This window comes from Lonchura striata, chromosome 5, assembly GCF_050655825.1.
Source record: "Lonchura striata isolate lonStrDom1 chromosome 5, ASM5065582v1, whole genome shotgun sequence".
NCBI lineage: Eukaryota > Metazoa > Chordata > Aves > Passeriformes > Estrildidae > Lonchura > Lonchura striata.
The window spans coordinates 25,213,848-25,228,129 of record NC_140707.1 but is presented as its reverse complement, the minus strand read 5'-3'; the positions used below and the strand labels follow the sequence as shown (position 1 = coordinate 25,228,129).

The 14,282-nt window shown below is 38.8% G+C and overlaps 1 protein-coding gene across 3 annotated transcripts in view; it reads right to left on the bottom strand.

The window, feature by feature from the left end:
• Positions 1–14,230, bottom strand: part of OTOG (otogelin) — a 147,324-nt gene extending 133,094 nt beyond the window's left edge. For all 3 annotated transcript variants that reach the window (XM_021525661.2, XM_085580146.1, XM_085580147.1), the window contains exons 1-11: positions 14,128–14,230; positions 13,957–14,017; positions 13,808–13,862; positions 12,536–12,626; positions 5,459–5,551; positions 5,080–5,234; positions 4,558–4,676; positions 3,978–4,183; positions 2,289–2,419; positions 1,327–1,433; positions 309–418 (exon numbers count right to left, since the gene is read on the bottom strand). In XM_021525661.2, coding sequence (XP_021381336.2) covers positions 309–418; positions 1,327–1,433; positions 2,289–2,419; positions 3,978–4,183; positions 4,558–4,676; positions 5,080–5,234; positions 5,459–5,551; positions 12,536–12,626; positions 13,808–13,862; positions 13,957–14,017; positions 14,128–14,179 — 1,180 coding nt within the window. In that variant the 5' untranslated portion in view covers positions 14,180–14,230. The remainder of the gene's footprint in view (positions 1–308; positions 419–1,326; positions 1,434–2,288; positions 2,420–3,977; positions 4,184–4,557; positions 4,677–5,079; positions 5,235–5,458; positions 5,552–12,535; positions 12,627–13,807; positions 13,863–13,956; positions 14,018–14,127) is intronic.
• Between the last annotated feature and the right edge of the window lie 52 nt (positions 14,231–14,282).

Here is a 14,282-nt window from a genome sequence, read left to right as displayed (position 1 = left end):
TTTAGTACTGGCAACACACATCTTGTATATCACAAAGCCATGAAGACTTTGGCAATATTTAAGAAAATAAAATGGTTAATCACCTTAAAGAATCACATTGTAAAAAACTTCAGTACAAATTGCACATATTAAAGAGAAAATCCATTGCATTTATGTAGCCTTGAAGCGAGTTTGACTCACTTAATCACTTCATTACGAATTATATGAGTCCAAAATTAGAGAAAGGCAAAGAACTGAAGCTATGAAGGGCACCCTTTTCAAAACACAAGGACCAAGCAGCATTTCCAAGTAGAGGAGCATGGCATTACCACACTGCTGGAAGTGCACACGCCATCCATGAAGTGGCTTTCCTGCGTGGGCACACGCTCTGGCGTACTCAGTGAGTGCTCGACACCAGGTTGCATCATCAGCTGCTGACCTTACACAAATAAGAGGTGACATATGATTTTGTACCTCCATTCAAACACACACTCACAACTTCATGAATGCTCCTGCACTGCACTCACCCATGCCGTTTGAATCTACTTTAAAAGTGTTCTAAGGTATTGTGCTGTTGGACTAGGTTAAAAGTCTTAAAAGGATAAAAACTTTCTGCCACCCTTGAAGAGAGGTCATCAATATAAGTATTAATACTTTTGTGGCCCCTTTTTCCTGAATAAATCCATAAATCCACAAAAGCCAGAAATACAGCAGTATAAGGAGACTTCAATAAAGATGTTAATTTTTACAGTAGTAATATCCTGCAGAAGGCTCACAAGAAGGAAGAGCAAAATTTCTACTAGTGAGCCACCAGGGTACAAGAAATTTAAATTATCTTCTGACCTGCCTTATTTTTTTTTTCATTTAACTAGTCAAAACTGCTCAGACCAGTAGTATAGCAGGTTATGAAATTTTAGTATAAGTTCAAATGGTTATCAAATTCCTCTTTTCAGTGGATTACCATACAGCTTTTAGAAGCCAAACTGGCCCATTGACTATGACTTTTCATTATGGTAAGAAGGCTTTAGAATGGCAGAAAGCACCTAAGGATGTTGCACACTCAGAATCAAAACAGATTATATATTCAAGGGAGATAGACTAACACAACTGGAAAATAGCTGAGCCTGACTTTGATCCTTCTTACACCAAAGAAAACAGGAACAATTTCACAGTGGTAAAACCAGAACAAGTGAGAAAAGCAAGATAACAGAACAATGTCAGATAAAAACATACTTTCCGAGAAAGTCATAGATCGGTTCATTTAACATTTATAATTCATTCTTATAATAAAAGCACTGTGGATTTTTTCATAATAGCTTTGGAGTTAGCCAAAAAACATTCACTTACATGCAGAGATCATTTGTGCAGCTTGCCATAAAAGAAAGAGGACTCACATACTCATGACATTGTTTAAATGGAGGATGTAACAGGATATTACACAGAGCATATGCCCTCTGAAATGAAAGAGACAGCTGTTGTAATGAGATTTTCAAAAATAAACATAAGCAGAATAAAAGAGAATGCTGTGGTAAATCATAGACATCTGCCTGTGTCTAGGAATCACTTTCCTCTCACCAAATAGAAGCGGACTTTGGCAATACATTGCTCTCCATGTCAGAGTTTCCATGACATTGAATCTTTCATCCAAGGTCATAGCAGTGCCCAAAAAAGGCATAGATAATTTTGCAATAAGCCAAGACAACCTGAAAAAAGCCTTCATTTTAATGGAATTACACAGTAAAAGGCAAGAGAAATAAACCATAGCTGGCACCAGCTTTAGTTTCAAAGCATTTTAATTTAAGGGTTATATCCTGAAAATTCTAATTAAAAGGAAAAACTACTTCAAAGACATGGAAAAAAAAAGCAACAATAATTCTTTTTTTAAACATTGGCAAATAATAACAGAGCAAATAATGCTCTGACTCTGGTTTTGCTTCCCTGCTTCTTTCTGTCCTTCCTATGGATAAGTTCTAGAAGAATGCTGTATTTTACAACTTGTGACTCATTCAGCTTCATAGCCAAACAGTTCTATTGGCTGCTATGCTGACAGTATCGTATTTGAACAGATCAGTAATTAAATACAGAAGAAAGGGCGGGGGGGGTAGGTAGTAGGGTGATGAGAGGACAAGGGAAGACCTGTTGCAGCAAGCATTTTAATTACTATCTCCCAAAAAAGATGCAAATATTTCCAGTCCCCTTCAAAGCTTTAAAAGTTGTCAAATTATTCATTGAAAATTCAAATTAAGTCAAATTCTTGCTCCAAATAGAATCACCAGCTATGTCAATAATCCTTTTGTGTTGATGCAAACCTGCAGAGATTCATGGCTTTGTGTCAGGCACGGTGGTTCACTGAGAAGAGATTTATCCCAATCGGGTGCTCCTTGTGGAAGATTTTCCTGCCAGCTCTCTACAAATTCTGCTACATCATCTGTCAGTTTTCCTAGACAAGACACACACAGTGACTTCAAAGAACAACAGTGTTTCTATAGGATTTCCCAGGGAAACATTTCAATAATCAAAGCACATGAAGAACAGAACGCCTAACCCTTCCTACTACTAAGCAAATCAGCTGAAATCAATCTGGTCCTTTCAGAAGCAAAAAATACTTTTAAAAGGAACTAGAGAAGTGGGCTTTCAGGTGGCAGAAAGCAGATTAGTCGAGCAATTTGGCAAGGAAGGGATTTAAGGGAGAAGGACCATGCCTGCCTTAGTCCATCAATGGAATAAAGAAAAAAATATTTAATTAAAAGCTGAAATAAATTTATAAATAATACATAGATCAATGCTGCTACTTGATAATCGAAATCCCAACAGGGAGTCCAAAACCCAAGAAAGATGAGGCATTCCTGGGTCATTGAAATGGAACAAAATTGTTGTCTGAATTAGCCAAATATGAATGTGATTCTTATTTAAGTAGAAATGGCCATACTGGGGTTCAACCAGCTAATGCATCATTATCCACCTTGGACAGGTGGTGACATTGATTACTGCTTGGATTACCCACAAATGCTTATCTTGCCACATCTTTATTACTACTGCTCCCCAAGGCAAGTGGATAAAGTTGATGCACAGTGAATTCACTCACTTGTGCCACAAATACAGATTTAAGGGATGGAGACACTGAGAAAGGTGAGAGGAGAGAGAAAAGTCTCTAGGGAAATGACCCCTTGATCTTGGTATTAGCATAAACAACTCGACTTAGTGAGTAAAGTATTAGTGGGGGTAATGACTTAACAGGGCAGAGCTGGTGCCTTCTGAAACTGAGTGGAATTCATGAACAACAGAGGAAACCACATCCAGTCTGAGCTTAGAAGGAGTGCTCCACAGAAATATCCTCAAGTTCAAGAGAAGGAGCCAACAGTCAACCAGCCCAAAGCAATGATTTTGAGAAGTTTTTACGGGTTCACTTGAGATACTTTGTAAGGGACCTGATCTTTTCCCTGCTTTTTTTTTTAGTTCTTACTCATTATACAGATGCTTTCACTTACTATTTACTGAAAGCCAAGCCTTTTGGAAGGTGTGTGAAATTGACAAAGATCACTGATTATTTCTGAAAGCATTAGCACATATGAAATGCCAAATCAAACAGGATTTTACAGTTTTTATTAATTTTATTTACTAATTAATTATTTATTTCCAATAGCAATACCTCAGGCCTCCACAGGCTGCAAAACTTCTAAAAGGGCAATGAACATTTAAAAGCAGATTTTACCTTTCAGGTCCCAGGAAACTGAAGTACAAATACCATTGTAGGTAATTGAGTAAGAATTAAGCTTTAAGATCTTCCTCCCCAAGATCCCCACCTATATTGAAATTGGTCCTCTTCACTAAATATCATTTAGCAGAAGTATTTCCATATTTTATTTTCCATTTCAAAACATACCCATCTTAGATTCAATCAGCATTACAACTGAAAACTAAGCAAAGTGACATTTATTTCACCAGAAAACAAAAAACAAAAGCCACATTACACAACAGGAAGTATCTTAAATACTCACCATAACTAGTTTCCAGATCATCCTGCAGAATAGCATTATTGTTTCCACACAGTCCCTGGGTTTTACCCAGGTACTCTGGTGCCATTTTGATGTACACTGCAGATGTACCATCCCAAGCCAGGGTAAAGGCATACTGGTGCCTGACCAGGAAATATCCAGCTAGTTTCTGGATGTGTAAGTTTCCAACAACATAAGGTAATTTTACTCTGGAATGACACAGAACCAAAAATAATATTACGTTAGAATATGTAAATTTAAAAATAAATTAACTTCCTGATGCCTTCCTCATACAATTAAATATCCCTGATGTAAATATTAAATAATTCCATTAAACCAAATGAATTTGCAAATAACAGCAAAAATCATGAATGCCAATGATTATACTTATTTCTATATACCACTAATTTTGGTATCACCTTTCTCAGACATATTTGCTCTGTAAATGGAGAGTAATTATTGCAGTTGTGGTCTGGAAGTTTTTTCAGTCTACCAAGGAATAAGTTTACATCTCTGTTATCAAAACGGTACCATGGTATTAACTCCAGTGTATCTACAACATTAGAAACATGTCTGCAATTACCCAAATCCTTTATAGGTGACTTCACTGCTCATCTTTATCTGTTCATCTCCGGAAAAGAATAAACTAATGGACCTTTTGCAGGAATAAGGAGAAGAATGGCATTCAGGATCATTATTCACCTGCCAAATAAAATCACAAAATTAACATTTTAATCCAATTCTTTGTAATAAACTTGTAACATAACTAATACCCCCAAATCTGCACTCAGCATGGGAACAAGAAGTTTGGTCCCCCTCTTGTGGAAAAAAACTGAACAGTGTTTTCATAGCCATGGTCATGGAGTGGTCTTTTCACAGCTCTGAGTGAACAAAGCAGGCTTTGGAAGGACAGAAATTGGTCTTATTCCAGCTGTTTACATTCTATGCTATGGTAACACATAGCCCACATCATGTTACAATCACATCCAGATTACATTTTACACTCCCCTATTATCATCTCGAGTTATTTTTAATCTCCTAAAATTAATACATTATTAGCATGTTCAACAACAGTTCAAAAGAACACAGAAGTGCCATTCCCTACCTGTATGGAAAAGCTCTGTTCATCTAATTCAGCGTGTCTCACAAGGGCATATGTGGATTTCCCAGAAAAGTAATAATAGAGTCCATCAAAAGTTTCAAAATTATATTGGCCCCATGTCCTGCATATATGATCTCTTTCAGCACCTGTGTTGTACACTAACAAAAGGAGAGTCACTTGAGACACAGCACTGGTTTTTTGATACGAACAGGAGTTGAGACAGGGCAGTGCATGCGACATGCTGTGAAATATAATGACATAAAAGACAGGAGGGAGAAAATGCTACAGCATGAAGGGAACCTTTAGGCAGACAGTAGTCATTGTAGCTGTGGGAACATGAGTGCAATCCCAGAAACCCAGTCAGATTTCTCTCTTTACACACCTGTCTGGCACCGTGGTCCCGTCGCATTAAATCGACTGCAGTTGCACAGCTCCCTGTACACACACTCACCTCCATTAAAACATGCAAGTGAATCTGAGTGGAAAAAAAACAAGGCATGTAAAAAATAAATTCTGATAGTTTTCTTTCTTAAGACTCAGTTCTTTCACTGAATGTAACTCTGAGAATGACAGGAGTTGTTCATTTTGCATTAAAGTATCCTAGGGAATCTAACTGGCCCCACAAAAATTAAACAGTGTGAAGGCTTCAACCCAAGTTATACAGCCAGATCAATAAATCCATTGCACCTTTAGAGAAGCCAAATCAAAAAGTCTGTGACATCTGTTAATCTGACATATTTTCAGTCCCCTAAACAATGACTAGAGAGGTGAACAAGTACTGCACCACAAAGAAGCCCAGAGTCTACATCCACACAAATGTAACACTCTGTGGGTAAGCTCTGCTGGGTGGAGAGCAGGCTGCCTTACAAACACAGATGTTCTGACCCCAGTTGTGTACCTTTACCTGCCTGCCCTCCTTCCATCTCACAGCTTCCAAGTACACCAACCACAAGCATTTTCCATAAAGGCACAGATCCCTGACTTGCAACGACAGCCTTGGGTTTGGGGGAGAGAGTTATTGTTTTATTTTAGGGGTTTTTTGGTTTTAGTTTCTATTTTCCCTGCAAAGATCCCTATCAAAATACAAGAAAACTTTCAGTCTAAAGAAAAATGTACAACAAGTAGAAACAAAGTTTGCTGTTACTAAATTTAAACTTTATGATTAAATATTTTTTTAAAACTGTGATCCATTTATTTATTTTGCTAGCATTTTCTCCTATAAAACTTGTTTAGGAAAGGATTTTAATTTCAATAATTTACTATTATGCAATCATAATAGTTTTTGTACTTTAGAATACAAGCTGAGACTGCTTTTGTTGCAGAAAGCAGACAAGTTGCTCAGAAGAAACTGCTCCAGGAAGATACAAACTGAAGGCTCGGCCTTCTTTTCTTTAGTTTTACAAATATATAATTCTTGAAAAATAATCCTAAAATGGTTTGTGTTAGAAGGGACCTTAAAGATCACCTTGTTCCAATCCCACTGGACCAGGTCTCTCAAAGCCCCATCCCACCTGGCCTCGAACACTTCCAGCGATGGGGCATCCACACCTCTGAGCAACCTATTGTAGTGCCTCACCACCCTTATATTAAATAATTTCTTACTAATATCTTATCTAAACTTACTCCCTTTCAACTTCAAGCCATTACCATTTCCATTTGTAATCACAGTATAAATACTGAGTAATTATTTGAAGACTTTCAAAATGCCCAAACAATTAATTTTGATACCCTTGCTTTCAACAAGCAGACTCCCACCCTCCAAAAAAAGCAAATAAATAAATAAATAAATAAATGCTCAAAAGAACAAGGCAGGCAGACAAAGTAAAATGCAATGCTTCTTTGCCTGCTAGCCCAATTATCCTGCTCCTTTCCCTGCCTGGCCAACATCAGGTCAATAAAAAATAATGCAAGCACGGTGCAGAAACATCCCTACTTACCCTGACTGAGCTATCTCATTTACATGCTCACAGTGACCAATCTTGTCAATAATGCAAAAGCCTGTTCCTCTTGTCAAGAGAGGCAGACATTGATCTCTTTCATCTTGAGTGTTGTGAGACCTGTGTAACCAGAGCTCTGGTCTCTGTTCTTTGCTTCTCTAAGATTATGCCCTGTTGCCTGTCCAGTTACAATAATGTGCAATTAGGCTGCAAGTCATGTTCCTCTGAGCTGTAGAGGAAGTTAGCCCCCTTTTGATGTTTCAGGTTGAATGATTTTGCTCTAAGCATGGCTCAGGTAACCTGCTCCAAGACATGTTTGTTCAGACTGTGCAAACAGTCAGCTGACCTGAGGACCCTTGCTGTCACTGTGAAGGATCTCCCTGGCTCTCTTTTAGAGAGAGTGTTAGCCAAACCTGAATCAAAAAATAAAATTACTCCATCACAAGCATTTTCTTCTTTATTAAGATCTCTTTTGTCTGTGTGTGTGTATGATTCCAAGAAAATATTATAATCACAGCTGTTGTGTTTGTTTACATCCCTTTTTAAATCATTGTTAAGTGTCTTATACTGCATAGAACACCTGTGTGCAAACATTACTTATCCTTAAGCAGGTAATGAGTAAAGCAGGTCACATTTAGTGCTCCTACTACTGTAAATGTGGCCTTCTTTAATCATCCCATTCTGATCCATTAACACAGAAATACTTCCTAAATTATTCAGAATAAATATCCTCTAACAAGGGGCTCATTCTAATCTTTGTCATTAAAGGAATATGAGCTGTCCAACTAAGCTAACCCATACAACCACATCAAAAGTTTATCTCTCCCCTAGAAATGTGAGAAACATTTTCATATTTGCAAAAAAGGAAAAGACACCAAAGCTAACTGAAAGTTAAAATTAGGGAGACTTACAGAAGAATATTTTGTCCTCCATTAACCTGAAAGCAACACCTATTAAAAACTCCTCAGCTCCTCTTTCCCCATTGAAATTATGCCAGTTGACTGCACTGGGTTGGAATCTGAAACTGAAAACTGGTGAGAATTTTCTAGCAGAAAACAGTAGGCCTAAGTGGAATGATTTGACTCACATAAAAAATAATGGCATTTCTAATGAGTGTTGCCACTAGAACCTGCAGATCACCCTAATAATTCCACCATTGCTGTGATGAAGCAACCAGCCTCAAATTCCTTCTTTATCAAATACAATGAAGACTTGGGATCATCTTGTAACACAGGTCTGAATTCTTTTCTGTTGTTTCCAGCTTAAATACCCTAATCTCCTGTAACTACTGACTAGGCTGCAGCCCCATGGGTAGGGTTATTTTAGTCCCTTGAGCACATGGCCTCCTTTCCAGTTCATCCCACTTTTAAATTTTGCTATCAGCAGTAGCAGAACTTTGAGCCCATTATGTATCACATCCTTTGAAAAAGTGTCACTAATCCAGCCCACATCACTGCAAGGGGTTCTGCAGAGTAGTGTCCAAGCTTCACACAGAGACATTCCTTTGCAGCATCATGATAGCTGTTCAAAGGCATCTTCATCAAAATGCACATGTATTTTTAAATATTATTATTGATGCAATGTATTTTGTGGCTTTGCATCTCTGATATGGTGCACACTTAGATTTATCTGCTTTCTTGCATTACTTCTTCTCCAATGAATACTTAAAGTCTCTTGAATTTATTTCCGTTCCAGTTGAACTCTATGTCCTGACTTGCTCATCCATGATTTGTTCTTCTGATCCAACATGCTCATTGGGAGTAAAATAAGTAATTTCTATAGTGTGGAGCCCTTCAGCATGAAGTGAGATAGAGTTACTAAAGAAATGCTCTCCTCTTGGAGCAAAAAGAGGTAACTGCAAAGAAATATCTATGTATTCCACACAAAAGATAAGATACTAAATCAAAGAGACATCTAAAATAAAGGGTTTTTTCACTTTAATTCAGGAAAACATCCATTTTGAAACACTTGATTTTTGCTTTAACTATCACATTAATACAAATGCTTGAGCTCAGGTCCAACCTCACAGCAATACACCATTATCAGCAGTACACTACTAATTCTTGAAGATTTGTACCTGATGTGTACCATCCTATGAGTATTTTTCTGTAAAACATTGAGTACTTAGTGCTACTATTTTTTCTACTAGTTAAGAAAAAAAATTGCTTAATGCAAAATAGCAGACAGGGGTTTCCTTCCAGGGTATTCATTGCTAGATTCACTTGGGAAGAAAACTAAGTATAAAAGAGTAATTTTGAGATCTGAAGTGATAAAGTTGCTTAAGCAAGATAGATACAAGATCCAGCCCATGCCTTCAGTTTTTATGATTTTGCCTAGATATCAACTTTGACCCAAGCAGCTTTAGCAATTTGAGGTCATTTACAGAAATAGATGGGAATTATATTTTTTAGAATTCTTTAAAAATTTTAAAGACATTTTAAAGTAGCTATGTAAGACTTGAAGAATAGTTCAGTTGAAGAATCTGGAGGTAATCACAGTATTAAAATAACCAATTCTTTAAAAATCAACAAATGTTATTCTTGAATGGAAAGGTGAAAAAGCAAAGCAGATCCGGACACAATTGCAAGAAAAATATATTAGATTTAGAGCCACACATAAAAGAGTAGAATGCATACTTAAAATCTAATACTTAAATCTTTGCTGTCAACTTCCTTGAAATTCTGTATTTTGTAACTCTGCATAACTTCCACTGCATGTTTCTCTAGGTGCAAGTTTCAGGTGTTCCTTCAGCTATGGGAGAATTAATACAAGTATTTCCTGCATTCCTTTTTACTCTTCAACTTCACAGCCTTTGAAAGCACCTGCCTGCAATGGCACAGGTTTTCCCTGGCACACAGACTTCAGCAGGATGCAACACAGCCCAGGGCCAAGTGCCTCCTTGCTCTAGGATGTAAAATTTTCCTCTCAGGGATTCTGAGGTGAATGAGAGGGGTGCAATTTTAACCCTTCAATTTTAAGAGCCTTTCAGTTAGCTGCATATTTTCTGTTCTGGTACATTTTCTGAAATCAGTTCTCAAGCACACACTGTAAGGGACAAATATCTTTTATGATTTCCATGACTCATGCCTGCTACAGCATTTCAACACAAGAAAAAATTGTACTGTTTACAGTGTTAGAAATTCTCAGCAGTAGTCTGAATACTTCCAGAAATAATTTGGTTTACCTGTTCCAGGTTCTTAATATGTGGTAGCTCAGGAGTTTCCTGCTTGGTTTTTTTTTTTTCATTTGTTTGTTATTTTTTAATTTTGCATGAATAAGATTTGTGTGGAAGAAAGCTAAAAGTTTAACAGCTACATAAACTACACATTAACTTCAATTATTCTGATAGCATTTCAAATCCTGTGTTCCCTGTCTACAAGAAACTAACACAGAACTTTTTCTCTTGGTATTTGCTTGTGCAATAGCAAATTTTTTGTTCCATTGACAGACAAGACACGACATCACTTTCTGAAGTGTTTTCAATTGACTAATACAGCACAAAGGTAAAGAGATCTCTTGCAAAAGTCATGCATTTGCTCCATATAAAGCATGCTGGTTTATCTTTATAAAGTTACAGAATGCAAAAAAACCCTGATATTGCAGGAAGAATTGACTGCAATATAATTTCATTATAATTCCAGTTCTACAAGTATTTCAAAGAATAATTTTCTTAGAGACATGGCTAAAGTAGAGAAAGCAGCTGACAGGCTACCTTGTTGTTTTGATTTGGGTTTTTTTCTCATTTATTTGGGTTTCCATTTGTTCAGGTTTTTAAACAAGCAAGGTTTATTATTTCATATATTCCCAGATGTTTGTAAATCCCACTCCATGGGTAGAGATACCACAGCTTGCATCTCTCTTTAAATTGGAAAGACCAAAAGGAAAACTATTTTTCTAAGTACTAGGAGCACTGTACAAAATAGATCAGGTTATTCTTTTGTTCTGTTTTTTAATGAATCTTTCACACACAGACAATAGACTCCATTTGCCACACACTTTATTGTGATTTAAAAAGGAAACTTCCAAGCCTATGCATTCCACTGTTTAAGAGTTCAATAATGCTGATTTTATTTGCCTTCAAGTATGGGCAATCATTAATAATTTTTAAGGTGTGTCTTCAACAATATTGCCTTTCCAAAACAAGTGCATCAGAAATGGAAAACTCAAAGAATATTTTCACCACAAAAAGACAAATTAGAAAGAAAACAAAAACTTTGTACTGTTACATGTACAGAGAGCAATAAAACCTAATTCTTGCCATCAAAGCTGCATCCTCCTCTAGAAGCTTAGCCATGTGATGAGTTAGCATGAGATGTTTGTAACTATTTTGTTCTCCCTAGCTCCACATTTGTTCTTCCATTTCTACTAGTCCCAATTAAAGAAATTTTCACTGGGCAAAGACTAAACCTAGGAAAAAAATTTATTATGACAACAAATTTCTCAGCATGATCTGCATATCTTCTCTTTGTCAAGTATGTTATTTAGTATAAAAAAAAAAAAAGTGCATAAATTCTTGGTCCATAAGGTGGTGCAAGCCTTAAAACCATTTTATCATAGACAATCTATGATTTTTCTCATATACTGAATAATATTCATAGGTAATAGTTTTTATTAGAGTTACATTATGCTTCTCTAAACTCTGGTATCATTCCTCCATGTTCAGCTACACACTTCCCAAAAGCTTCTGAAAAGAGTGTGTACTGAAAACATTAAAAACTTTTGGAGATGACACAACCCTCATCACAATTTCTGAGTCCATCCCACACATCATCTTGCCTTTTGGGCTGTAAAGCTATGGGATTCAAATTGAGACAATTCACTATAAGCTATGTCCCACATCCAATGCAATCAGGCTGACTGGAGAGAAGGCTTGCAAAACTAACTAAAATTACTCTGAATTCTCACTTTTCTTCTTTGTACAAGACAAGCATGACACAGACTGTTCTCAGAGTTAACACAGAAAATCTTTACCCTTCAGCAAAGACATTTTAAGCCTGTCCATTTCACTTCTGAAAATAAGACGAATCAAAAAACCGAAGATGCACATTCCTCAAACAAATGCACTGCAAACTGGTGGCCAAAAGGACCTTATCCTGCTAACCCATAGATAGTACACACAAAAAGCACCTGCAAGTTACCTCAGCAAAAGTAAACAATCTCCAAGCACAACAAAGGTACAGGACATTCAAATTAATGGTGCCTAAACATCAATCCACATTTTTGGGTGTATCACTATAAAAGAAGACTTCCTTTCTGAAAACTCCTTATTACAAAATCTGCAGTTAAGAACAGTCTTTCAAATTATTGAATCAGAAACAGGTATAAACTTAAAGCCAGGTAAAACTCCATGACAAATTCCTATACTCCAGGGTACCTTTGGGACCAAACAAGGTAGAATCTCATTATCCTTCAAGTTTGTATTAGATATTTTAGGATTTTTTTTTTCTTCCTAAGAATGATTAAACAATGCAGAAAATAAGGGACAAGAGAAGTCACTTTATGTAGAAATATAAATAACTTACTGGGTGGTCCACATTTCATACTGTGAATTCTCCTGTTTCGAGACAAGGACATTGTTGTAGGTGAAGTGTTATAAACTGCCAATCCAGACTCCTTTCAGAAAGAACAACAAAATCAGAAGTTATAAACAAGACACCTAAAAGTCTCTTCAGTCTGTCAGTAAATTTACCATTTTTAGTAAGATGATTGCTTTGTATTGTCTTACTATAAAGGTCTCAAAAAACTCCATTGTAAAGTAAAAAGTGTACTCTACTCAAGACACTACTCCAATGTCTTTTTTCTTCCTCCTAAATATACTTTTTCTTGGTGAAGATTCCTGCTCAGCAGGCTAGCCCAGAAATAAACAAAAAGTTTATTACTATATCTTGAATTCTTGGTGGGAGAACCTAAATCCAGGAGCATTGACTATTATTGGTGGTTGATTTGGTTATACCTGTTTGCAGTTATGTGGCATTTTTTCTTTGCTGAGCTTTTCCCAGAAAGAGCAGGGAGAAAGCAGAGAGAAAGTTGAACCCTCTGAGGAGCCACGAACAAGGACAACAAAGCAATCCTTCCTTTTCCCACCCTGGAACAAGGGAGCGGGAACCACACACCCTAATTACATTTCAGCAACGTGCCATGAGTGACACAGTCGAGTTGCCAAGACAAACCACATCCAAAAACTTGAGTGCTGAGCTGTAATGACCCGATACTGCCAGCTCGTTTACCTGCAGCGAGAAGCAAAAAGGCTCCCACAAAGCAATTGTTGCTGATGAGCCACACCAGACCTCAGCTTTTCCTCAAGCAAGGCTGCTTTGTACAACACATAACTTCTTGAACCAGCTAAAGCTCTAGATACAATCATACAACATTTTCTCACTGTTCTAACACTGAACTTGTGTTCAGGATTGGCAGTTCTCGTGGCTGGGATAAATACACATTCGAAGGCAAGTCCTGAAGAATTACCAAGGGTAGAACAGCCACCCAAGATACAGACAGTATCACAGCAATGTACAGATACATTATTGAGGCAAGACACGAGAAGTCCATTATCCTGATGACAAGCAGAACTGTCCCGCACCGCCAGTCCCCCTCAGAGGGGTCTCCCCGGGCAGCGGCGCTGGCAAGCCTAGCACCACCCGAACCCATCAACCTCGGGAGCCCTGGATGCAATGTGGTGGATGCTCTCTTTCCGGGGCCCGCCCGGCGGGGAGCTGCTCACGGCAGCGGCCCGGTGAGCCCAGCGAGGTGAGCCGTGCCCGCCCGCCGCTCCTCAGCCCGGCCCGCATCCTCACCTGCGGCGCCGCGCCGGGGCCGCCCCCGCTCCGGGCTCCCGCGCTGCTGCCTCGGCTGAGGGGGAGAACAGAGCACGGTTAGCTCGGCCCGGGCGGCACAGCCACCCAGCCAGCCCCAAAATCCCCGCTGGGTCCCGGCCGGCTCTTACCTGGGGAGCGGCAGGTCCCGGTGTGCCGGGAGCTGCGCCCGGACACCCCACGGAGACAGGGCTGGAAGGCAAGGGCGGCAGGTTAGTGATAGCCCGGATGCCCTGTCCGCCCGGGAGGGCGGACAGGGCATCCGGGCTATCACTAACCTGCCCGGCCGGCGGGACCCTCACCTGGGCACAGCCAGGCGCACAGCAGCGCCCCGAGGAGGAGCCGGGTCTCCATGCGGGCGGCAGCGGCTTCCCGCGGAGCTGCGGCCGCTACCTGCGCCCCGAGCTCATCCCGCCCTCCCGGGCGGGGCGGCCGGGGCGTTTATGGTTTATCCACC